We start from the raw sequence: 26,093 nt of genomic DNA, 5'->3' as shown, positions 1-26,093 counted from the left end.
GTCTTTCAAGTTTCATGAAGTACAAAATGCAGGAATTATACGTCAGCTTCTGATTTTGATCCAACAAAAAGAAAATCTTGAAAATGAAAGAGAGAGAAAGACTGGCGTTTCATGTTTGTCAGAAATGCTTTTACAATGATCATCTTTCCCAGCTTAGTTAGGAAAAGTAGTCAGATGCTCATTGAGAATAATAATAATAAATCAACGCAAGTCCCAGTACTCCCTAGAAGACAAAATTTTCCTAGCACAGAAAATGGGGTTGTTGAAACATGTGTCGGCTTGGTAGGAATGGTGGGGGAAAGCCCACTAGACAACAAAATATAATATAGCACACCATTATAATCTAATGCTGTTTACCTACTTCGTTTGAACTGCATCTGTTGAATTGCACAAGGAGAGATTTGTAGAGATGAATGGTATCAGATCAGAGTGTTGGAGGGCCAGTGTTAAAGATTAATGGAGCTGAAGCAATTTGGAAGGACTGTTCATTGTTCAATAATTTGCAGTGAATCCGTATCGTCCTTTTCCTTACCATTTTCCATTTGGAAGAATTTGCTTTAACAAAGTTACGTGACCAACCAACCTCCTCCTCAACACTCCCAGTTCCCACCCTCTTAACAAGCCACCTTACTACTTTCGACTATCTAAGCTGCTTCCAACAGCTACTATTCTACGTCAACAAGACAACAACTTTGCACAGAGAGAGAGAGAGAGAGAGAGAGAGAGAGAGATGGGAAGGAGCATCAGTGCAGTAGGAGTGGATGACTTGGTGAAGGCAGGCCTAGCGATCGAAGAGGCCAAGGAATTCCATAGGGTGCTTATAGAAACAGTTTCGGGAGCCAAAAGTTCTGACCCACGAGAGGTGTGGCGCGAGCTGCTGGCTAGGAAGGTGTTAAAGCCATGGTACCCGCATGGGCTGCACCAACTGGTTTACTACTCAGTCTATGCTGATTGGGACTCTTCCACCAACGGTCCCCCTATTTACTGGTTCCCTTCTCTGTATGTTCTTTTCCTCTTTAATCTCCCTCTCTATCCTTTCTTATCCGCTTTCAACAGTTTCATTCGTGGTTTCCGATAGTTCAGCATAATTTTCTATTTGGTCCCTGAATTTTCGTTTGTGTTTCTTTTGTCTATTTGTCTTCCTAGTTATTAGAGATTTTTGTTTGTGGTTTTGTCATGTCATCGTGACAAGAGATTGGACTCATCACCTAAGCGGTACCAATATATTACTATATTGGTAATATGCTTTTCTTTGTACTAATCTGATCTCCTTTGAATAATGCTATTAAGGATTGAGCTTATTTACATACGTTTCTATCCATGCCCTCTGGAACATACTATAGAAACCTACTGATGTTTAATCTTAGGCTAGCTGTGATTGGTAATTAACATAAGGGGCAATTAACATGGTGCTGCTGCTTCTGCACTCTTAACTAAATCTAATTTGTTATGTTTAATGCTTATATCAGTAGTAACTGAAACTTTTCCACATCTTTGTAGCAGATAAAAGTTGCTAGTATGCGGGTACCAACTGATAGGTCAATTTGATTGTGTTTTAGTGACTCTGAGGTTCCCTGTTTCATCTCTCAACGGTTATTATTGTTACGATTCTTACTCCTGAATGATCCTTTTTCTCTCTTTTTATCAGATATCAGTCTAAACAAACAAATTTGGGACGTCTGTTGGAAAACTATGGCTCAAAGATACTAGGGGAATCATATAAGGATCCGATCACAAGTTTTAGTCTATTTCAGAAGTTCTCTGTTCAGCATCCTGAGGTAAATTTTGCTTTTTTTTTCCCCTACATTGCCAACAAATGCCAAGTTGGATGCAAAGAAGTACTTAAAATTAGAGGAATTGAGGTTTGATTGGAGTTGTTTGTATGGCAATGATTTTCAGGCTTACTGGTCAATTGTTCTAAAAGAGCTTTCAGTTTCATTTCATGAGGCCCCAAAGTGCATTTTGGATACCACTGACAAATCGAAACATGGGGGAACATGGTTTCCTGGTTCCTCTATGAATATTGCTGAATGTTGTTTGCTACCTAGAAGTCATCCAAGAAAAGAAGATATTAGCTTGGCTGTTTTGTGGAGGGAAGAAGGCAGTGACAATTCTGAGATCAGCCATATGACATTGAAAGAACTTCGAGAGCAAGTAATGTATGTTTTTCCCAATTGACTATATCAATCTATCATAAGGTGCAGTGAAAATAGGTGGTGTCCAAGTGATGCCAATGTTTTTACTTCTTTCTCTTTCTCTCCCCGTATCTAGGTGAATGAAAATGGGATTTATTAGGGATACAGCCTTGTCCTATAGAATTTAGTTCTTTTACATTATTCACTTTTAGGTAATTTAATGCTGTTTTTTTTTTTTAAATTATTTTTGGTATGTAAAAGAAAGGTAACCCTAAATGTTGAAATGCAAGTTTGAGTTATGAAGTCTGGTTGGATTTATGATTCAATTTTTTAACTTAAATTCAGTTAAAGAAGACTGAAAGTTTGAGATTGTTTGAGGAACACATTTATTACAAGAAGGCAGATTCAGATCATGCCCATCCTCAGTTAATTGAAAAACAATTCATGACATACATGAGAAACTCAATACAAGTTGTGTGTGGTGACTAAGTTGGCACCATGACCTCTACGTGGCATTACAGCAATCAATCAAGTTGGCTTGAAATAAGTGATGTTTTGAGTAAACCAACTATATATTTTTTGTGTAAAAACTTTTAGCACATTAGTGAGAAATAATGCTACTTTCCTATAAATGAGAAAATAAAGAAATAAATAAACAGGAGGTCCCTTCCTGAGACAAAATATAAGAATCGAGTGCTGAAGTTAGCGAGAGCAGTAGAATGTGAAATGAAAATGAGTTGTGGGAATTAATTGCCTCAAGTCTTGATATTTGGCTACTAAATTAAGGAACATGGGAGGCAGTTGTTCATGTATAGCTTACCAATAAAAAATATACTTTCTAATAATTTCAGTCTAGTCATTGGTACAAACACCTTCTTTCTTATAGTGGAATTTTATTATAATTTGTGTTCTTTGAGCTAGCATAATAACACAAAGAAAAACTTGGAAACTTGGACTAGTAGCTAGTGATAACGAGCTGTATTATTTGTTTTTTGAAGTCTTGTTCGGCAATCTTGTAAATGGTAGCTTTCTTCACAGTCTTACTTGGACCTAACCAGACAGTACTGTGAGACTGTGAGATAACACTATTAGGAGGAGTAGAGTTGTAAATAGGTGCATGCTTTGGGTTATTCTCATTTTGGAAAACAAGCATCGTTCCTCTCATTTCCTGTTTCTCCTAATGTATCATATGTTCTTTATTCCTCTTGTGACCTTGCTAGATCATATCTTAAGGTCACTCACCTGTTCCTTTCTCACCTACCTTTTTGACTTGGGAAATGTGTTTACAATATGACTCGCAGGTTGGTGGCAAATGCACTGGATGCAATATTTTCAAAGAGTGATGCAATTGCAATTGACATGCCAATGACAGTGGACGCAGTTGTCATATATTTGGCAATTGTACTAGCAGGATTTGTTGTTGTTTCAATAGCTGACAGCTTTGCCCCAAAGGAAATTGCAACTCGTTTGCGTGTGTCAAAGGCAAAGGCTATCTTCACTCAGGTGATCATTCACTTCCACGTTACTTAAAAAATATAGGATTTCTTTAGGAAACGGACCAAGTTGGCCCATGTCCATCCCAGCTCCCCAAAAGAAGTAAAAACCAAATACTAATAAAAAAAGAAGTTAAAACAAAATTCTTGTGGCAAGGATATTTAAGGTGATTCTAATTCTAAATGTGCCATCATACGTTAAAATCATCAATTGGCTTGAATAACATTACCTAAAGGATCTGAAGCTCTCTCTCACCTTCTTATACAACAATAGAAGTGTTATGATTTTCGAGCTATCAAACTCAGCTTAGAGGGACTTCCTGTCTCTCATCTATTATTTGCATATGACCTAATTATATTCATTCATGCATAGAAAATAGGAGCTACAGCCATTCAAAAGTACCACGAAACCTATTCTACCTAATCAGGCCAAACTGTGACAGACACAAGTCTAACATTTGCTTCAGCAATTGACAATTGTAATCTTGGGTGTTCAGATCCAGCCCCAACTTTTTGTAGGTTTCTTGTTTAATCCATTCTTTCTGATAAATGATTAGAATGAAAATTAATGTTCTTTTTTTCAGTATTCGCCCCTTCCTTCGCCATTGTCTGGTGGCAATATGACCAAAAACACATATTCCATTATCAAGGCTTTCCCATGAGTTATTTTTCCCTCAGCATTATAATCATCTTCCTGCCAGATTGTCCACTAAAGCTTTACATTCCTGGGAGGTACACGCTGGTTATCCAGACCTTCTCATTGAACACACGAGCTACCTAAAAATATCATTCCATATCCCATAGAAATTTGGCTTAAGTTGTCATGTGCTTGCATTTCTAAACAAGCTGTGATTGATTTTACATATGGTAGTTTGTTCTGAAAATTATCCGTTTTCATTTTGTATTCAGGATTTCATATTAAGAGGAGGTCGAAAGGTTCCATTGTACAGGTAAAGACTGCCTTTATATAGTTATGACAGATGACACGGATTTCTTCTCTCCAACTGGAGGTAGAATTGATGTGACAAACGATGCATGTGAAAGCTAAGCTCACCCAAGTTGAGACTTAAAAAATGCCACTCTTGTAGAAAACAACTGCAAAAATACAATTTCCGTCCAAGTGCTTAATAGGCACTTCATGTTAATTACTTTTTCTGTTCTCAGAATTATTTGCCTAGTTGGTAGGAGACTATGCATTATTCTAGCAAACCTTTGGCATCATCATGGCTATTCTTCTCTCTCTTTGCAGTCGAGTCGTAGAAGCTTCTCCAATTAAAGCTATAGTGCTCCCCGTGACTGGAAAGAATGTAGGGATTCAGTTAAGAGAACAGGATTTATGGTGGAAAGATTTTCTTTCCAGTGCCAATTGCCATCCTGGGTATGTTTATAGCAATGGTGTGAGTTTAGTCAAATAAGAGTTTTATTGATGAAAATAAGGGTCCACCTTTATATTATCATACAATGATTGTCAAGAGAAATAATTACAGTGAGGACTATCTCTTGGCAGATCAAATAGTTATATTCCAATCTATCAACCTGCAGAGTCCGTTACTAATATTCTCTTTTCATCTGTAACTACAGGTAGAAAAATTTTGCAAGCACATTTCTATTACTTACCTCATCATAATTGTGTAATTTATTTATGTGTTCCTTCAGGAGAACCAAAAGCTATTCCATGGACACAACTTTCACCAATTCAAGGTGTTGCTGATTCGTGGGCCCACATTGATGTCCGAGTTGGAGATGTTTTCTGCTGGCCCACAAACCTGGGGTGGGGGATGGGACCGATATTACTCTACTCGTGCTTCCTAACTGGTGCAACTCTTGCACTCTATCATGGATCACCTCTTGGCCGTGGCTTTGGAAAATTTGTTCAGGTGAAGGCATATATATTAGTATACTTTCGGGGTCTATAAGCATTCCTAAATAAATTGGAAAGAAGATTTATAAGGCCTACGGGGGAGCCATCAGGTACATGAGAATAAAACCAAGGGGATAAGGCCTTGAGGAGGATCAGCATCCTAATTCTTGATCCATCATATCCTTGAAGAGAAACTCACATATCCCTCAACATCCTATAAATTACCGTTGTAGACTTGTAGTTGTGGTTGCTTAGAAGGCGGGATTATTGGTTAGTGGAGGAAATAAGGAAAACCTTTCCCCGTACATTCTTTCAAGGGGGAAAACGTTATTGTTGGGAACAGACTCTTAACTAGGTTGGAGGAATTTGTTAATTGTTCATTTAAATCACATGTTTTTTTTTAATATCATTACAAAGCACGAGCTTCTTACATGCTCAAGGGACATCTGAAAATTTTATAGACTAGACTATTAAAAAAACATGTGCTTCTCCTTCAACTTAGCTTCAATCTATCAGTTGCTTCTTACATGCTCGAGGGGCACTTAGCAAATTTGTAGACTAGATTGAAGGAGCTCCTCCTTCAACCTAGCTTGGAGGAAAACTCTGCCTGTTTTTATATGAGTTGTAATAAGGAAAGCAAAGACAAAAAAGATAGGTTTATATGATACCCCAGGAGTAATGTGATTATGTATACGAGTATACAGAAATTAGTCAATGCTAGAATTATATTTTGCACTAAAATTGTTAGCGCCCACTGCCAAATACTACCTTAATATTTCTCCTGCTTTTGTTCAGGATGCAGGAGTGACCGTTTTGGGTACAATTCCTAGCTTAGTAAAAGCCTGGAAGAGTACAATGTGTATGGAAGGCCTAGATTGGACAAAGATAAGGTTATGTCTCTTTGCAATTTATTGAAATATCCTTGCATATAACTCCAAGAAAAATAACTTACAAATTGTATATGTGCAGATCATATGCATCAACTGGGGAAGTATCGAATATTGATGATGACCTATGGCTTTCTTCAAGAGCTTATTACACACCCATTATCGAGTGCTGTGGTGGAACAGAACTTGCGTCATCTTACATCCAAGGAAATCCACTGCAGCCACAAGTTTTTGGAGCTTTTAGCTCAGCATCAATGACAAGTGGCCTTGTCATCCTTGATGAGCACGGGATACCTTATGTAAGAATACTTTTTGGATCTTATGTAGTAGGGGTTCATTTTCTTTTAGTACTGTTGCAATTGCCAACATATCATCAGATCAGGTCTTCCCAGAACTTGCTTCTATCTGTTATTGCAGACTGGCGATGAGTAACTTCTAAGCAATTGCTACAATTCTGTTGGTTTTGAAAATATGCGTGGAGGAGCCAAGCAAAATGACTGATATTTAGGAGTACATTTTGTATGTATAAATCTGATCCCTTTGACGCTAATGACAGCCAGATGACCAAGCTTGTGTTGGTGAAGTAGGTTTATTCCCTGTATACATGGGAGCAACTGATAGATTGCTTAATGCGGATCATGAGGAAGTTTACTTCGAGGGAATGCCAACTTACAAAGGAATGGTACCCTTATACCTGCCTATTCACTAATACTCACATATACACCTCTTTGTATTCATATTTTGATATAGCTTACTATGTATGAGAGTATTAGTTGTTTCTTCCCCATAAAGCAGCATGATTAGGGCCCTTACCCTATCAGGGATTACTAATAGATGAAGTCCCATTTTATATGTATGTCTTTGTCTGCTAACTGAGTTATACTTTTAGATGGGCGCATATGTTTTGGGTTTTGAAGGACTTGAAAATTGATTGTGAGCCTGATCTTTTTTATTAATATATGTCTTTATCTAAACCATGGAATAGGTTATCTTCTGATCCACATAGAGTGTTGCTATCCTCTAGTTCTTGTGATGCACTGACGACCAAAACAAACTTAATTGTAAGAGGTTCAAATGAAAACAGATTTTAAATGTAAGGTATTCTGCTGTGTGTGATAGCCTGTATTGAGTGAGTATAGCTAGTGAATGGGATCTCACATTATTTGGAGGAAGAAATGCTTACTCTTTGTAATGATTCCAAAGGACTCCAAATTGCATGATTGACTAGTCCTATTGGGGTATGGGCCTTCCCATGAGGCATTACAAATGATACCAGAGCCAATCTCAGTCATAAATGTGGGTTTTGAACTGTGCCACCTATGATGGAATGGCCCGGTGAGGAAGTTGAGAATTTAAAAGGGGGAGATTGTGATACCCCATATTGAATGAATATAGGTAGTGAATGGAATTCAACGTTGCTTTGAAGGGAGAAGTTTTTTTCTCTTTATAATGATACCAAATGGCTCCAGTTGTACTGTTAACAGTGACCTTTTCGAGTATTTGCATGAAGAAGGCCTTCTATCCTATCTTATCTCGATAAATGTGTTGGCAGCACCTAAGGAGACATGGAGACATCATTAAGAGAACTGTTGGAGGCTATTTAATTGTTCAGGGTAGGGCTGATGACACCATGAACCTTGGAGGAATTAAGGTAAGGCGTTTTCAAATCCTCTCATTCTTTAATTTGATGGCTCAACAATGACCCTGCTACATGCTATCATAGTTCAATTACCGTCTTCAACTGAATAATCACATTCTTTAGTCAGTATGCTTGGGCTAATTTTTAAATGTTGGGCACTGAATATTTCTTGGTATGCAGACTAGCTCCATTGAAATTGAGCGAGTGTGTGATCGTACTGATGAAAGAATCTCAGAGACTGCTGCAATCAATATTGCACCAGTAAATGGTGGTCCAGAACAACTGGTTGTATGTGTAGTATTAAAGAAAGGGTTTAATGCTGAACCTGACAAGCTAAAGACCATATTCTCAAAGGCTATTCAGAGCAACCTCAATCCTTTGTTCAAGGTTTGACTCTTAAGCTTATTCCTTTCCCTAATCAGTCTTACCGTCATTTGATAATTCATGTTGGTACAATTCATACTTGAGATTCAAGAGTCATGTTTGAACTTCTGTGTCCAAGTAGTGTTCATTGAAAATCCAATGATGTTGCCAAAAGTGTCAGAAGCTTATTTCAAATCATAATGTAGATGGGATGAGACAGATTTCAATTCCATGATGGTCCTCACCAATGAGCACGTGTTATTTCGAGTTATTGATCTACATTTCTCCACTCTTTAACCAATTAACAGGTGAATTATGTTAAGATTCTTCCGGAGTTTCCCAGAACAGCTTCTAATAAGTTACTGAGAAGGGTGCTGAGGGACCAAATGAAGCACGAGATTTCAGTTCGGAGTAGAATTTAGTAGCAACATCATCAATCGTCGATGCATCAGATCTCAGGAATCTGTTCATGTGAGCGTTTTGAGAGGCTTGAATGCAAACTGCACGAATAGAATAAGAAGAAATGGTTTAGAAATATGAAAACTATAGTTGGAAATCCTTGGTGGTTGTTTTTTATGACATTAATGGATAGAAGTGCATTAGTTTTGGGGCTCTTACCCCTTTAACCGTGATGATACAATAATGCAACTGTCATGGAGTTGCAGATTGTGAGGTGTCAGAGGATTCCAAAGTTGCAATGGCCTTTTGACAAATTAAAAAACTTGAATCTAAATATCTTTATTTTACCATTAAATGCAAAAAAGTTATTTTTTTAATAGGTAAAATACAGTTAAATGAGTACAATCTAACTGTTTTGAAACGAAAGGATTGCCCTTCATTCATTCTTACATCACAATCTCTTGATTGAAGCTTAGTTCTTGCTAGTGCTCCAATGGTAAGATGGCCTCTTAATTGATAATTAGTTGAGAATATATATTATATTCCTTTTTCTTATCTTTTTTATATCGAGAAGAAAGAGATTTACCTGTGAGTTATATTTTTTGAAGACAAGACAATGGTATTTGGATAATTTTCTGGATTTATGATTTTGGGTTTAATGTTTTAAGTTGGGACAAATTACTCAAAGTCTTCTGTCTTTGGGCCATAATACACCAATGTCTACAAGGCAAACCAGAGTCGCAAAATTAGTAACTAACCCTCTTTAAGTTAAAAGGGATTTTTGTGGTTTTATAGATTTTTCATGTCTTGTGCTCTTATTTAGGTAACGAGAAGTTTCACTGAGATCAAACTAACAATCACACCATAAGCAGTGGGCTTCAAAACTCGATAAAACGAGCTGCCTTCATTGAGCTCATTGACATTGTTTATAGTATGTATACACTTGGATTCAGCAAGTATACCTTGGAGCACTACTTCCTTTGTAGTAGTAAGTCTATATGTAGCCTTTCCTGTTCAAATATAAGGAACAAACTATGCCTCTTGGAGCTAAATTATCCCTAAAATATCTGCATGATAAACTCCTGAAATTCAACTGTTTTTTTAATGCGATTACAAGTTCCGGATTCTACATCGTATAGACTCTGTCACAAGAGGCTGGTTCATGGACTATGCTCCAAAGGAAGAACTTCTCATGCATTTATATCACATATTCTTCACGTGGCAGTACATTGCCAGACTAAAATATATGCCTTTGAAGTAGAAAGCACAACCAACCTAACTTATGAAGTCAACTAGTCAAGTATAGTACTTGTACAGAATGCCTTTGAAATTGTCTTGTTCTACATCATTATTAATTTTTTAGCAAATCAATTGTCCATGTCATTTGCAAATGCTGGTAGAAAAGGGAAAGGAGAAAAATCTGCAGATCAAGACCCATACAAATTACAATCATTGATTACGGATCCCCTCCAAATCCTCATCTTCAATTTTTTCTCCAGCGTTGTTGAACTCGAGCCACAACCTGGACTTGCAAAATTCCATGAAGAAGTACCAAGCAAGCCCAGCCAATGTCAGCAGAGCACTTACCAAAAACACAGTGCTAGTAGCCACTGCCATTACATAGACCAAAAACCCAGATGGGATCAAGCACATAACCACCAGCCCTGGCAACCCCATGGGAACTTTAAACGGCCTCTTCACTACTGGCAACTTCCTCCTCAACCAAAGAAAAGATGAAAACTCCAATAACATCCCCAAACTATACAAGAAATTAACTGAAGAAATAATGTTCACAAAACTCATGAAAGAAACTGCGAGTGCAATCAGTGTTGAGAGAAAAATTCCCACCCAAGGTGTCCTAAACCATGTGGATCTTGCACCGAAAATTTGCGGTAAAAATGCTAAATCTGCCATTCCCAGAAGTTGGTATGCACAACTGCTCAATTGGGCTTCATAGAGTCCAATAACCGATAAAACTGCACCAATTTCAATCCAAACCTTCAACCACTTGCCAGCAATGATTTCTGCAGCATCTGCAAAATACCCATCAACCCAATCTTCTTGATGTAGAGGTATAGACCCAGTTGCAGCCAGGAGAGGGATCAAATAAGCCAAACAAGTGAGCAACCCAGCAGAAAACAATGCCTTTGGGTATGTTTTCTGGGGTTGCTCCACTTCACCAGCTAAAGTACTAGCGTTGTCCCAAAAATTCAAGTTCCAAAAGAGGGTATTGAAAAACAATGTCCAGTCTTTTTTTACACCCTCTTGACCCAAACTGATCCACCTACTAGGATCAATCTTCGGAATTGCAACCAAAGACATTACTATAAAGGGCAAAAGTGAAACAACTCCTAGAGTTACTGCAGTGTACCCTACTATAGTCAGACCGGTATAGTTAAAAAAAGACAGCACCAAAGTTGAAACAACTACAGCAAAATAGCGAGGTAGGCCGGATGAGAAAATTGGCAATACCAGCTTGAGATAGTCTACGCATAGAACTGGATATGATGCCAAGTTTATGACTCCGCTGAAGAACTTCCAGGATCCCATTAAGGAGCCCCAGAAGGGGCCGAAGGCGTGGTTGGCCCAGATGACATAACCACCATTGCCAGGGAAGGTGGTGGCGAGCTCGGCAGTGACCACGGCCTCCGGGATGCTCCATACGAAGGGGAAGATGAGGAAGCCAAGGATCGAAAAGAGTGGCCCGGCAGCCCCAACCGCAGACTCTTCGCCGTAGGGGCCGCCGGCGACCTCGAAGTAGATGAGGAAGACGAGCGGGATTAGAGCTAGTTTCTTGGGACTTTTACTCGATGGTTCTTGTTGTTCGAGAAGTGGCTGGGCATCCGGGGAGGAGAGGCGGGTTTCCATGGTTGTCCTTTTTGGGCTAATGTTTGTTTGGTAGGTTGCGCAGCCTCTGCTTGTGCTTTATTTTCTCAATGGATTCCAAATCCAGCATGGTGGGGGCCATGTAATGTTACGTGTGCATTATTCTTATTTTGATGGGCATGGCACATGTGCATGATTGAGTGGGCTATTATGCCGTTCTATTTTTATTGCTGGATGGTGTTACCGTACTGCTCCACTTTTATTGTCGGACGGTATTATTTTTTTTATATATTTAAATATTTTTTAAAAATTAAAAAATATATTAATATATTTAAAATTATTTTTTTAATTATTAGATAAAAAAATAAAAAATTTTAACCAACGATCAACTTAAACAATCAAATAAAAGAGGCAAAGTAACTTTTCTCGTGCATCGGTTAGCCATATTATAATCATTGAATTTGGGTTACTAATATCATATTTCCCCATCACATTTCCAATAAAATCAAGATGATGAAAAGAAAGCTCATTTATATTGTTTATTTAATAATGTTTTATCACTATGTTATTGGTTCAATCTATTTTCTATTAATTTCTACCAACCTTTAGACTCCTTGTTACTTTTTTAGGCTCTGATGGCATTAGCCTTGATCTCTCTTTCTTTTTCTTCCTAATCTTTTTGGTTATATTATAAATAAAGTTGTGACTTTGTGGCTTGTAGTTTGATTAGATAGAGCTAGATACATAATATAACCTTCCAACGTTTATTAAACATTTATTACTATTCCAAAAATAGCATCAATATTTATCAAACAAAAATCTTGCAATGGAAAATGGGAGTTGTTTTGTTTTGTAGGAGTTGGTTTACATTGGATTGGACCCCCAAGTGATGAAACCGACCCGAAATAGACTACATAATCGTGGGTGTTCAATTTTCAACCGATTGGATGAGGGATGAAAATAGAAGCAAGAGTGAGACAGATATATTTGTGAGTAAGGTTCTGTTTGAATATAAAAATACTCTCAATCTATCTCATCTCATTTTATTTTATTATTATAATTTTTTAAAATTTTTATATAAAATATAATAAATAATTTAATTTTTTTTAAATTTAAAATAATAATATATTAAAAATATAATATTTTATTTAACTAATTTAAAACTATTTTATCTTGAGCTCATTCATGTATTTATGATAAATGGCATGTGTAAGTTTTACACACGTTCCCACAAAAACAATATGATATAGCTTTAATCAGGACTGTCCAAGCTGTCACCAAGTCTCACACGAAAATAAGATTCGAGGAGCCAACTGGCGAAGTAGGAATTGAATTTTCAATTATTTTCCCACGTTGCTTTCAATGCAATTTTGTCCAAATAGTCTGGTCCACACAGACACTCCACACTAGTTTGAATTTCCTTTCTGCTCGGCTTTAACCCATAATTAATATCTTGCTTTTTTCCTTCTTTCTTTCGTAAACTACAATTAATACACGTCCAATTAAAAGATTGTTCAATTAAAAGTAATTAACTAATATCTAGATTTTGGTTTACAGATTCCATGTATCTTCCACTATCTTCATGCGAAACTATATTATGATTCACCTTATATACAGCTGTAACTGCAACCAATGTGACCAAATAAAGCAAATAGAAAATTGATTTTCCGTAAGAGTCATTGTTTACTATCTCACATCTTATAAAAAATTATAAGTGTGAAGCGTGAAAGTGAATAAAGAGAATAAAATTACTCTTTAATATTAGTTTTTTTCGGATACCAAGATACAGAAATAACTGCAAAACAGAGCAAAAGATTACAACAATAATTCAGTCGTGAAGAGACAGACTGGTCTTCTGTACATATAATCTGCAAGTGAGGACCATTCAGTAGTTGTGGATCTCAAAGCCGAAGTGCCCCCACGCCAACATCAACTTCCTTGCCTAGGACCTAAGAAAGGTGGAATTTTGCTTACAAAAAAAAACTTCAAATTCCACAGATATAGATATTCATGTCTGTTTAATTGGACATGTCAAAGGTCATAAATGAGCAACATCCCTCTCCTCGTCATTTTCTTCAAACCCAATTTCTTCCCCACCAATGTTGAACTGAAACAACTTTTTTGACTTGCAGAGTCTCATCAAGTAGTACCAACCAATCCCAGCAACGGTCATTATTCCACTCACTAAATAAACAGTCTTTGTAGCAATAGCCATTATAACTATAAGAAACCCAGATGGTATCGAGCACATGAGCACCAGCCCCGGCAACCTCAATGGAACCCGGTATGGTCGCTTCAACATTGGCAACTTCCTTCTCAACCAAATAAACGAAGCAAACTCTAACAACATGCTCAAAGAATACAGGAAATTGGCCGAGGATATGATGTCTGTGAAATCCATATATGAAACCCCCAGTGAAATCAGAGTTGATAACAAAATCCCAACCCAAGGGGTGTTGAACCATTTAGACCTCAAACCAAAAAACTTGGGCAAAGATCCCATATCCGCCATACCCAGAAGTTGGAAAGCACTGCTGCTTAGTTGTGCTTCGTATAGCCCAATTGCTGATAACACAGCACCAACTTCAAGAAAGATCTTCAGCCATTTCCCGGCAATCATTTCTGCAGCTATGGCCATAAACCCTGATTCCCATTCGCTTTGGTTCACGGAGAGAGATCCTGTCACGGCCAATAGTGGAAACAGGTATGCCAGGCAAGTGAAAATCACCGCAACGAAAAGAGCCTTCGGATATGTTTTCTGGGGCTTATCAACTTCTCCGGCTAGAGTGCTGACATTATCCCAGAAATTCAAGTTCCAGAAAAGAGTGTTGAAAAACAAGTTCCAATCTTTTTTCACACCTTTCTGCCCCAAACTGATCCATCTATGAGGCCGAATCTTGGGGAGTGCAATCAAGGTCATCAATATAAAAGGCAAAAGTGAAACAACAGCAAGTGCCACAGCAGCATATCCAACGATTGTCAAACCAGTATAATTAAGAAAGGAAAGGCCAAAAGTTGAGCCCAAGATTGAAAGGTACCTAGGAAGGCCAGATTCCAAATCAGGGATTAATCGCTTCATGTAGTCTATACAAAGAACTGGGAAGGCAGCGACGTTGATGACACCACTGAGGAACTTCAATGTTCCCATGAGAGATCCCCAGAAAGGACCAAAGGCACGCTCAGCCCATATGACAAAGCCACCGTTGCCAGGAAAGGTGGTGGAGAGCTCAGCGGTGATAAGGGCCTCGGGGATACTCCATATGAAGGGGAAGATAAGGAAACCGAGAATGGCGAAGAGGGGTCCTGCTGCTTTCACCGCAGGTTCCTCTCCATAAGGGCCACCGGCCACTTCAAAGTAGATGATAAAGATGAGAGGTATGAGAGTCAGCTTCTTTGGGTCAGGACTGCTTGTTGTTGTCGTTGTTGTTGTTGTTGCTGTCGTCGTCGCCGCCGCCAGGGTGGAGACAGGGAGCTGCTGAGGCATGTTTACCGGTTTTCTCGAGGTTATGGGATCTATTGTTGCGTGATGGAACTGGAAGTGATGAATTAGACAGATGCCAGAAGATGCTGGAATATTGGTAACGGAAGTTGCGGCCTATAAAGGAGGGCAACCGGGGCAAAGGATCTGATCGATCTATAAAAGGCTATACAAGCCACCCGCTTGTGCAAGGGAATAGAATAAATGAATATACTTATACATGAGATCGATTGCCAGTCAATATAAGATGTTATTGTCAGAGGGCCGACGAAATAATTTGGAAGGAACTGTTCTGATCTGATCAGTATACATATAAACTTATTTTGAAGGATATTCTACAGGGTGTGGGTAGTCAAAATAGTCAGCTCGTCGGCCGGATCCTATATATAAACATAGAATCTATTCGCATTTTCTGAGGTTTTTTTTTTTTTTTTTTTAATAAGGAGCATGCGGAACGTGGGTTGTGTTTTCCTGATTTATGTGATGCCGTTACTTTTGGCAATGGTGATGATCGAGTGATATCATTAATAAGGGAAAGATATCCCAAAAATATGGAGTCACGCATTTTTCTCTCTTTTAAGCCCATCCACTCAGTTTCAGTGTAATTAGGTGCAAACTTATTTTTTTAATTTTTGTTTAAATTTTAAATTTTAATTTAGAAAGGGAAACATATCTATCATAGCATTTTGATTACTTAGAATTTATCGAAATACATATATATATATATATATATTTAAAGAAGCAAAATAAAAACATTTTAACCTTTTATTATACATGTAATTACATTTACTGGAGGGGAACGGAATTAATTAGCATTGTTTATGCGAAATAATTTAGTCTTTAACTACGCGTTTTACTTGTAATCGGTTAAAAGACAAAACAAAATACACAACAACGTGAGTGCACGTTGGAGTGAGCCTTTTGTTTAATACTAGTTAGTGGGTAGGAACAGACATTTCTCTTTTATATTCCTTTTCTTGTTTCCTCTCTCTTTTTCTAATATTTAATTTCATTCCCTAAGTTTGGAATAATATTATTGTTTTGGGTAATTTATTTTATCCCCAATTTTATTATTTTATAGTGATGGACTTAAAGTAGGTGTGAATAATGCTATGCTCACAAGTATTGAGATTGATAGATAGATGGTGGTGTGATAAACACTAGAACAATGGAAGTTTATTCATGAAACAATTTTAAGCCTCTCAGTACAGCTTAGGAGTGGCAATATGTGACACGATCTGTTAATCCAATACGAACACAAACATGACATAATAATAACGGATTTGAGTTTAGTCTTAAAAGGTTCTGATCAAAACGAATCGGTCCGTTAAGACACGATTGCTTAACGGGTCGAAAACGAGTCAACCCGTTAAAACTCCTGCCGCACTCTCAGTCACTTGGCTCACTCCCACACATTCATCTTCATTCTTCACTCGCAAAAGACCGCCCCCTTCTTCTCAACCCTGTCTTGCCGCTCAACTGCTAGCTTCTCTCCAAATCTCCAGCAAAAAGGTAAGTTAATATCTCAAACCCTAGCACTTGAATCTTAATCTCAAATTTCTTCATCTTTAAAAATAAAATTCTTACTCAGTTTCAAAAAGGTCCAAAATCTCCCAGATTTTAAGCACAAATTCAAAGAAACGTAGGGTCCATTCTATATAATACGTTAGCATACTGAAGATGCCGGCACCTTCTTTCTTTTTTTAACAAAATTATATGGTCTGGGACCATTCATGAGCATTAAGTCATGCTAATTTTTAATTATGAATACATGGTTTGGGACCATTCATTTTGCTTAATTTGGCTTATTTTCTTCTTTTTGCTCATTAAGCTTTTGACAAAATGGATTATAAGTTTCTATTTCTTATTTGAATTTGTGGGTCTAATGTTGTATATATATAAAGTGAGTCATTGTTAATTTTTATTATGATTATTCATATGATCAATAAATAATATAGGATCTACTTCATGTATCTAGCTATATCTATCTGATAAGTATTGAAGATACTAGAATTCTGAACAAAATTTTTAAAGATCTTACTCCTAGCTTAATATGCATGTGAGCTTAATTAGCTTAATCTTTGAAATCTATCTAAATAGGAGATGCTCTCCCAGCTTACAGTGATCATGAATATGCATGAATGGGCGTATTATGTCGGCTTGTTAGTAAAACTTCCTAGAGTCAATTAGAAACTTTTAAACCATGCTTGTTTGTTATGGATTGTGGTAGTGTTCGAAATGCTAATGTTATTGTTATACACTTGTAAAATCATGCTATTTTTTCATGTTCGATTTTGTTTTGTTATGTCAGATGTTTGAGGCAGTAGGTGTGAATGATGATTTGATTGACTTGGACTTGCTGGAAGATGTCTCAACAAGTTGTCAAAATGAAGGAGGGAAGGCGAAACAAAGGAAACGATCAAATGTGTGGAGTTTGTTTGAGATGCTTCTTGATTCTGAAAACAGTGATGATAGTAACATCGGCAAGCCACGTGCCAAGTGCAAGATGTGTGGACAAACATATTTGGCAACAAACAAATATGGAACAGGGCCTGTTCTGCTTGTAATTGGCATTTTCTTTTTGAAGGATATTAGATTGTCATATTAGTAGTTAGTTTTATGTTTTTGGATGATATTGTGATTTTAATTTTAATGTGAAATTATGTGAATTAGGTTAAAATAAAACGGGTTGAAACGAGTCAGTTCAACCCATTAACATATAACTGGTTGAAATGGGTTGTGTCGTGTTGACCTATTTTTTATTAATTAATAAAGGGTTATAACGGGTCGGGTCAGGTCAATCCGTTATGTTAATAAGTCGTGTTAGGGTTTGAAATATTGACATATTAAGCTTAGCTAGTCGTATTTGTATCGACCCATATAATATAATATTCATGCTTTGACACGATACGAACATAACCCGTTAACATGATTTGCCTCCCTTAGCATAGCTACTTATAGACTTCTGATAAAATAGCCCAAGGATTAAAAGCTCAAGCCACTGTCAATATGATAAGAAGATTAACTAGCGATATCTAATAACAACAAAAGTTATGCAGAAGAGAAGAGTGATGGATTTCATGCTACTGTTTGTGTGATTCCAATTTTGTTACAAGTATCATCAAACGGTTGCTGTTTACTCTCCTCTGTTATCTTACATGATGGCATATATTTGATGGGTCCTATCCCAAATATTTGTAAAATAAAATGGCCCAAAGAGGCAGAGGACCCCTGACAGTGTATATGAGAGAGGCACAGAAGCAAAGGAAAAACACCGTGAATATGAGGCAGTCCGGGAACAACTTGATAAGAAAGGAAAAGGTGGCAAAAGCGCCATTATAGAGGCTATCCATATAAGGAAAGCATCAAAAGAGAGGATTGGACTCATCTTCATATTAGAAAAGACTATTCTCTCAGACGGTGGGGGTTTTGAAGAGGAGTTTGGGCTTAATTCAAAACCATTGGGTTAGCATGTTGTAACTGAGATACTGCTCTGTATCAAATTGAAGAGCTCATAAATTCTGTTTGCATCTCAAGTCAGTTTTGCTGACAACTCTTATCAAGAAAATCATGGCAGTTTAATATTATTACTACCTCCAAAGTTTTCTCAGAAGCATAAAAAGAAGTGCGTCTGCCGGGAGTCGAACCCGGGTCTATTGCTTGGAAGGCAATTATCCTAACCGTTGGACTACAAACGCCAACTGGGTGAACATCTTTTTGCCTAATATAAAATTAGAACCATGACTCAGGTGCAGCTATGGAGCCGCTTTCTCGAAGGCAAACAGAAGGATCCACACCCAAACTGGACATTTAGGCTTCAGTATCCCCTCCAAAAAGTCTGATCTCCACGGTACGTACTAACTTTGTTTTCCATGGGAAACAGTTTTAAAGGTCTCACATTTTCAGCTCTTTGCTTACTAGCCACCACCTCAAAATTCATGTTTGGTTCCTTTTTTTTTTATTTAATTGGGAACCCAAAAAAATTGTGGTTCTTTTAGATGGTTTTGTGGGCTGGCGTATTTCGCAAAAAATTAGTGTCTAGTTTGCTGTAAAGCATAAATTTTTTATAAGGTTACCTGATATGAATATAGTGCTAATTAATAAAACATAACTGATGAAATTTTTTACTACTTAAGAAAACTGGATAGAAAGTAAGCAATTACGTTGATCGTATTGGGCTGTGTCTTTAGTATTTTTCCGTAAACTTGTAATTTGTACGAGTGTTCAATCCACTTTCAGCTTACCTGATTTAACAATGTTTAAGGCTATTTGAATTCGACATAATCTGTCATAAAAATGGTGCTTGTTTTGCCAATAAAAACCAGTCACTCCATTGTGATATATATGCTAAACTTATGTAGTACTACTGTTGTATGTTATTGATTTCACGTACCTTTAGACAGTATAAATCAGTCATGACTCCTGGTGTGATATGTTAAACTTATGCAGTACTGTTGTAAGTAATTGATTTCACATACCTTTAGACCATATTGTGTAAATAGTTAACAATATTGTCATATTGTATAGTGCAAATTGTCGTTGCTCTTGAATATGATAATATGACGTGATATGATACCCATCATTTTGTTTCTTAGAGCTGTTCAAGATACGATGTTAAATCAATGTAACTTATGAAAACTGAAGTCATGTGTGCATGAGTCGAATGTGCGTTGTTGCTTTTAATGGTAAAGGGTTTGTTGGAAACAGTCGGTAGTGAATGAATTTTGATGGTGGTTGGAATGTAATATGTGGTACTTTTGGTGCTTATGGTTCTGCCATTGTTTGTAGCCTTGGAGGTAAATATTATAAGAGATCCTTAGCGAGGAAGCTCTTCCCTTTCAATGAGTTAACTTCAGGTTCTAAGCGAAGTATATCCTGTATGGTATGTCTGTCGATCCTCTGCAATGATTTTATCTTTCTGTAATTTCAATACAGCTCCAAAAAAAGTGATTCTAGTTCATATCAAAGTTGGAAGTAGCTCCAGGATTGTGTGTCATGAAGTGATTAAACAACTGCAAGGGATATGAAACAGGCAATTGCAAGGGTGCACGCCCCAAATAGTCACAGAATTCATTTGCTTGATTTTAGGTTTCTACTTCTGTAGAGGCCCACCTTCTGATTTGTATTCAAGAAATGGCCACAAGTCACTGGGAAGTGTGAAGTGTGCTCTAAGGTTATTATCTTACTTCGATTATTATATCTAGAAGGAGGGTTTTTCTCTTTTTTGTATTCTTTCTTTTTTCTTTTTTTTTTTTTGGGGGGGGGGGGGGGGGGGGGGGGTTGTTGGGGTTTTGAGTGGGGAAAATCTGTTTCTCCTCAAATTTTAAATCATAATAGATAGCAGTTCTAACAAGATTGAAGTGAATTAGACCATTTGCTTTATATTCTATCAAGGTTGAATTACTTTGTAGTTTTTTTTAATATTCGAGTAAATTAATAGGCTTCTGCCCAGATTTTCAGGAATATGCAAAACCTTCCCGTATCTTGCCAGCCAAAGACGTGAGTTTCTGCACAGATACCTCAGCAGAAAAGTTTTTTTACACTTTTAAAGGAGGATAGATCTCAGTTTTACCAAGTACTAGCAGCATCTATGGCTCAAATCTGTGTGACTTTAAATGACTTTCATTGACTTGTTTATGAAAAATTGATTGCTTCAAAAACTGCAAAGCAACATGAATAACCTAGATGTGATGTATGTTTGACCAGAAGAGTCTAACACCTCTTCTCTTCTATCTTCAAGGTCAAGTTCAGTTGAAACTGGGAAATTTGAGCTCTGACAGTTGTTTTTGGATTCCAACCTTCATTAGAAAGATGGAGATGAACTCAATTATAATTGTTTCTGATACGCTTATCAAAGTGAGGACTTTTTGCTTGGGGATGGAAGTGATATGTCAAAAGGTGGAACTTAGACCCTGCTTCGCTAACCAAGTTTTATGGGTCGATTCCTTTGCCCTCTCGGGCAAAAGCCTCTATGAACTGACTTGACTTGACTTCAGAGTCATTGGATTTCAAATGAGATTTGCCCTTGACATTGACGCCAAAAGAACTCACTCGTCGCTGGGGTGTTGGCAAAAGTAAAGTTGATGCCACTGGCTCCAAAGGTTAACCAAGGAATATGCCAGTTCTGTTTCACAAAATGAGTGGAAGGGCTGAGAATTATTAGTATGTTTAGAACCGAATTTGTGTCACCCATCTCATCTGTATAATTCCAGTTCTATTTCCCTATAATTCTGCATAATTCTCCAAAGGGCGCGCTTTCAATTCCCCATCCACCTCTAAGTGGGGCCTAGCGGCTAGCATTGAGCCACCCACACCTTGTTGGTCAGATTAGGAATTAAGAGAATGCCACACATTCTGGGCATAGCTAATCGCCCATTTCCAAAAAAGCAAAATACAAATGTGCGTCTGCCGGGAGTCGAACCCGGGTCTATTGCTTGGAAGGCAATTATCCTAACCGTTGGACTACAAACGCCCACAGAACACAACATTGAAACTAAATATATCAAGCGTAAACGTGATAAGGGTAAGCTTTCACTCTTATCTGCAACATCTACATGCTCCCATAGTTAATATCCACTTGGAAAGAAACTTCAACACTCGGAAGAATCATTAGAGACTGGAGGACAAAAACATGGGAAATGAAATATAAAAGGTTTTGAGGGAGGAATCAGAGGTGATCAAGATTCTAAAACCAGGCTGCACAATAAAGACAGATTTTGGAACAATGCCATGTTGGTGAGTACAAGACAAAAATTACATCATCTTTGTAATATACATTATTCCCTTTCACCATATAATCGTATATTCATCTTTATAATATAGTAGAAAATACAACATTTGCATTGCATACTCCACCATACCGGCATCTAAGCATCTTGGACCTTTAGGCGGCACAAAACCATCCATTTTCAAATCATTCTACAACTCCCTAATTTTATTTTATTTTATTTTTTTAAACTGGTTTATTTGAAATATCACACTTCCTAGTTCCATCCCATGTTACCAAACATGTTTCACTTTTTCAACATCTCGGATCATCAACAGATGGAGATTCCTAGTAGTTTGTTACCTTAAAGGTGCCATTATTTGAATCGTATTATTTCACCGGACTTTAATGTGAGATCATTCTCTTATACCAGACTACCGGCATCATTGTAAAACACGTTGTGAGACCATTCTCTTGTTCCAAAGAAGTTAGAGAGTTTCAAGATGCTTAGATGGTAACAAGTTTGATTGCTTTGTTATTGGGCTATTTGCATTATATATATATATATATATTAGCTATAACCTGATAAGAACAACGCACCAATAACGCCATACAGAATGGGATCCTCTCCATTTGTGGACATATAAAATTGTCAAAATACCTCATATTTTGCATTAAATTGATATTACCTATTTACTAAGAGGATTGTTGTCCCACCAAACACAGAGAGTGATAAATTTACTTCATATCCAGGAGAAAGCACCGATTTTTTTGAATTATCTAATCCCACATGCTTAACACTCAGAGGGAGTCCTGGTTTCCTCGTAAGAGTACTTGACATTTCTCTCTTACCCGCTCGACATTTAGAAAGGAAGTAACAAGAATTAAGTGCCAGATGTGTTCAATGTATTCTGTTGCAGTTAAGCCTTGCATCAGGGTGAGCAATGGCAAATGCCCATCTCGAAAATCAATTATTGCAAGAGCTGAAGTCACTGTGGCTCCCCAGCACAGTACCACACGCATTTTCCCTTTGTTGTCAAAGGATGGCATTCCTCTTGCTGATTTACATGTACAGGAAATTATAGAAAGGCAGTCTCAGAATAACATCTTAGCCAGGGAAGATCCTTGTAACAAGCCACAGTTCCACCCTATGTTTCTTGAAGAAGCATATGAAAAGTGCAGAAACATTTGTGCAGAATATGCCAAGACCTTCTATCTAGGTCCAACTCCATTTCCCTTCTTTCATCGGTTTTGACTTATTTTGACTTATCCAATATATGTATGATGTCTTGAATTCTAACTGAATAGAATTTATTGTGAGTCATCAAATCTTATTTCATAGGATTCTATGATTCTCTTAGGATGCATGAAATCTGATATACTGCAAAGAGATTCCATACCAAAAAAAACATAAAACTGACAAGGAGAACATGTGCTTTCGTGTGTATGGACATGTCTTCCAAACCCGGCCATGCTTTCTAATCTCATCGAAGTTGCATGAGTTTTGATACAAGTTTTGGTGTACTGTCTTGATGCAGGAACTTTGCTAATGACCGAGGAACGACAGAAAGCCATATGGGCAATATATGGTAAGGATGTATCCTGGAATTTGCTTATTTTTCATCTTTGCGATGACAATAAGATATCAAGTCCAGATTTATCGATGCATTTCAACCCACTGCAAAAGTAACATGAACCATTTTGGCACAGATCAATCCTCTTAAATTAATGCTAAAACTGGCAGCAGAAATTACTCTGGTCTTTCTTTGAAAATTGCCTCTCTGCAGTCTGGTGCAGGAGAACAGATGAATTGGTCGATGGCCCTAATGCTGGTTATCTAAGCTCTGCTGCTCTTGATAGGTGGGAAGAGAGACTGCAAGAAATTTTCGATGGACGCCCTTATGATATTCTCGATGCTGCATTAACTGATACAGTTTTCAAGTTCCCTCTGGACATCAAGGTGGTTAGAATGTGAATGTCTGCCTTTTAATCATTTTAAATTTAATAGATCCATTTCTTTTTTAATAAGTATTACTAGATCCATTTCTTAGTGCACTGATATACTCTGTCTTCAAGTTGCCTTATAAAAATGTCAACTTCTTAGTGCATTGCTAGTAAAAGTAATTTCTTATGAAAACTCGTGGATTCCGTTGTGCTAATGAAAATAATTTCATAAAAAAATAAAAATAAATAAATAAATAAAGAAAACCATTACTAGTTTCACTCAACAAACTTTTGTTGTTCTTCAATCATAGCCATTCAGGGACATGATTGAAGGAATGAGAATGGATACAAGGAAAAGTTGCTATGAGAACTTTCAAGAACTCTACCTATACTGCTACTATGTAGCTGGAACTGTGGGCCTAATGAGTGTTCCAGTGATGGGAATTGCACCAGAATCTCTGGTTTCTGCTCAAAGCATATATAATGCAGCACTCTACTTGGGTATCGGAAATCAACTGACCAACATTCTCAGAGATGTGGGAGAGGAGTAAGTTTTACGTACCTCCTGTACTTCACTTGCTCAACATTCACTTGATTAATCTCTTCAATTCTTTTTCATCTATCTTCTTTCAGTGCATTAAGGGGGAGAGTATATCTTCCCCAAGATGAGCTTGGACAGTTTGGGCTATGTGTCAATGATGTTTTATCAATGAAGGTCACTCATAGATGGAGAGAGTTCATGAAAGAGCAGATTACAAGAGCAAGGTTCTACTTCAACCTTGCTGAGGAGGGAGCTTCTCAGCTCGACAAGGCTAGCCGCTGGCCAGTATGTACCCCCTTTCATTTAGCCTCTTTCTCTTCCTTGCATTGAAGTTTAAAGTACAAGTCCATCATCTAAACTTGGGATGTTATTGGATTTACAATTGGATCTCTAAAACATTTTTGAAACAATCTAAAACTCTAGATAAAGAACAAACTTCCATTGTCAATATCATGCAAGTCACATGTAAAGAATGATGAAGTCAAGATTTTGCAGTTGATGCGCATGGTTTGTGGTGATTTTGCAGGTATGGTCATCCTTGCTATTGTATCGAATGATCTTGGATGCAATTGAGGATAACGATTACGATAATTTGACAAAGAGAGCCTACGTTGGAAGGAGCAAGAAACTTCTCATGTTGCCTCTGGCATATACTAGATCTCTATCGAGTCGCAAGGTTTTTTTATAAAGGGCAGTGAAATATATAATGCTGGTGTATCTCATTAAAAGTAGGTTAATGTTTTTTATAATGTTATAGAAGAAACAAAAACTCTATGTAGTCACTTTTGCGTACTCATCCACTCCGCAAATTGATTGATTGCGTCACTTTTTTTTAATACAAAATAAATGTTGAGTTCTGCCACATCAATGGAGTGTGCAAGGGATACACAAAAGTGATTGTATGTAACAGAATTGTTCTTTTTAAGCAGAAAAATTCTTCTCATGAGCCACTATTCATCATCCCACACTCTACACCCTATGATAAACGAGTGCGGCTATACATCAGTCGCACTCTCCGCACACCTTAATGGTGTTTATTTATTTATTTATTTTTTCTTCCTCAACACACTAGGTGTGCTGCGGCTACAGCCAACAGTAGGCTGATATAAATAATTTTTCATGATAACATATCTACATCCTATGAAAAAATTATAGGTGTTGAGTGTGGGAGTGAATAATGACCGATGGTTAGCATTCCTTATTTAAACAAGTCTAGTAAGTTTGAATTGTACATGAGGATACTGCTTATATTATTATTGCATCAAAAAGAAAAATGACTGATAGGACTATTGGTTTTGTGACCGATATTGAAGTTTCCACGTGTCATTCTCTCAAGGATTAATGACTTAAATATTCAGTTCGTTAAATTTTGAAACTCAAGTCATCAACTTCGTAACTCCCATCTTGTACATTAATATGTGATTTTTCTGGAACCCCTAAAATACGATTTATTTGTAGATCAAAAGAAGGTTTTTGCTTTTGGGGGTGTTGTATCCTAGAAAGAAAGGCACGTTCTTGAGCATGTATGACAGAATATTCCCTTGTGGGTGGTATGATATGCATTAAAGACATATATTTGTAACCATCAGAGTCATATAAAAAAACTTACCTTAATATTTTTATCCGAATTTGAGAATCTCTAGTTTTAATAAATTCTTATCCGAGTTTAAGAATCTAAGTGTTAATCTGAATTTATAAGAGTTACAAATGATAAAGACCTAAAGTGAGCCCTCAACATTTATAGAGCATTCGATATGGTTTAAAAACATTGTCATACGCACCCTCATATATCTCATTATATCACAAGTCTATCTTGTAAGG

At 37.2% G+C, this 26,093-nt stretch overlaps 4 protein-coding genes and 2 non-coding genes across 6 annotated transcripts; 2 read left to right on the top strand and 4 right to left on the bottom strand.

Moving 5' to 3' along the window:
* Positions 1–575: 575 nt before the first annotated feature.
* On the top strand, positions 576–8,991 carry LOC121241029 (probable acyl-activating enzyme 18, peroxisomal). Its single transcript, XM_041138613.1, has 14 exons — positions 576–999; positions 1,649–1,778; positions 1,900–2,159; positions 3,437–3,638; positions 4,538–4,578; positions 4,878–5,006; positions 5,136–5,209; positions 5,285–5,505; positions 6,285–6,379; positions 6,459–6,675; positions 6,933–7,058; positions 7,929–8,027; positions 8,196–8,402; positions 8,687–8,991. The coding sequence occupies exons 1-14, from the start codon at positions 731–733 to the stop codon at positions 8,798–8,800; spliced, it is 2,184 nt and encodes a 727-aa protein (XP_040994547.1). The 5' UTR covers positions 576–730; the 3' UTR covers positions 8,801–8,991.
* A 1,107-nt stretch (positions 8,992–10,098) lies between these two features.
* On the bottom strand, positions 10,099–11,688 carry LOC121241030 (probable polyamine transporter At3g13620). Its single transcript, XM_041138614.1, has one exon. It carries the CDS (start codon positions 11,643–11,645, stop codon positions 10,227–10,229), a length of 1,419 nt encoding a protein of 472 aa, XP_040994548.1. The 5' UTR covers positions 11,646–11,688; the 3' UTR covers positions 10,099–10,226.
* Positions 11,689–13,345: 1,657 nt separating this feature from the next.
* On the bottom strand, positions 13,346–15,597 carry LOC121241693 (probable polyamine transporter At3g13620). The gene is made up of 2 exons (XM_041139573.1): positions 15,054–15,597; positions 13,346–15,023 (listed from the first exon to the last, which is right to left on the bottom strand). Exons 1-2 carry the CDS (start codon positions 15,085–15,087, stop codon positions 13,642–13,644), a joined length of 1,416 nt encoding a protein of 471 aa, XP_040995507.1. The 5' UTR covers positions 15,088–15,597; the 3' UTR covers positions 13,346–13,641.
* A 3,110-nt stretch (positions 15,598–18,707) lies between these two features.
* Positions 18,708–18,779, bottom strand: TRNAG-UCC. The gene has a single exon. It is a non-coding gene; the product is annotated as a tRNA-Gly (tRNA).
* A 2,702-nt stretch (positions 18,780–21,481) lies between these two features.
* TRNAG-UCC lies at positions 21,482–21,553 on the bottom strand. Its single transcript has one exon. It is a non-coding gene; the product is annotated as a tRNA-Gly (tRNA).
* A 942-nt stretch (positions 21,554–22,495) lies between these two features.
* Positions 22,496–25,144, top strand: LOC121240367 (phytoene synthase 2, chloroplastic-like). Its single transcript, XM_041137784.1, has 6 exons — positions 22,496–23,007; positions 23,326–23,376; positions 23,575–23,747; positions 24,043–24,278; positions 24,365–24,557; positions 24,799–25,144. The coding sequence occupies exons 1-6, from the start codon at positions 22,683–22,685 to the stop codon at positions 24,958–24,960; spliced, it is 1,140 nt and encodes a 379-aa protein (XP_040993718.1). The 5' UTR covers positions 22,496–22,682; the 3' UTR covers positions 24,961–25,144.
* The last annotated feature ends 949 nt before the right edge of the window (positions 25,145–26,093 follow it).

This window comes from Juglans microcarpa x Juglans regia, chromosome 7S (assembly GCF_004785595.1).
Source record: "Juglans microcarpa x Juglans regia isolate MS1-56 chromosome 7S, Jm3101_v1.0, whole genome shotgun sequence".
NCBI lineage: Eukaryota > Viridiplantae > Streptophyta > Magnoliopsida > Fagales > Juglandaceae > Juglans > Juglans microcarpa x Juglans regia.
Note: the sequence above shows the minus strand (reverse complement) of the source record. Positions and strands in the feature narration are given on the sequence as shown.

Excerpts from the sequence above, each read along its gene's own strand:
- LOC121241029 (XM_041138613.1), top strand. The coding sequence starts at position 731 with ATGGGAAGGAGCATCAGTGCAGTAGGAGTGGATGACTTGGTGAAGGCA. Across the intron at positions 6,380-6,458 it reads CTAGATTGGACAAAGATAAG|ATCATATGCATCAACTGGGG; the intron begins GTTATGTCTCTT and ends GTATATGTGCAG. Across the intron at positions 8,403-8,686 it reads ACCTCAATCCTTTGTTCAAG|GTGAATTATGTTAAGATTCT; the intron begins GTTTGACTCTTA and ends ACCAATTAACAG.
- LOC121241030 (XM_041138614.1), bottom strand. The coding sequence starts at position 11,645 with ATGGAAACCCGCCTCTCCTCCCCGGATGCCCAGCCACTTCTCGAACAA.
- LOC121241693 (XM_041139573.1), bottom strand. The coding sequence starts at position 15,087 with ATGCCTCAGCAGCTCCCTGTCTCCACCCTGGCGG. Across the intron at positions 15,024-15,053 it reads CCCTGTCTCCACCCTGGCGG|CGACAACAACAAGCAGTCCT; the intron begins CGGCGACGACGA and ends CAACAACAACAA.
- LOC121240367 (XM_041137784.1), top strand. The coding sequence starts at position 22,683 with ATGTGTTCAATGTATTCTGTTGCAGTTAAGCCTTGCATCAGGGTGAGC. Across the intron at positions 23,377-23,574 it reads AGCCATATGGGCAATATATG|TCTGGTGCAGGAGAACAGAT; the intron begins GTAAGGATGTAT and ends GCCTCTCTGCAG. Across the intron at positions 23,748-24,042 it reads AGTTCCCTCTGGACATCAAG|CCATTCAGGGACATGATTGA; the intron begins GTGGTTAGAATG and ends CTTCAATCATAG.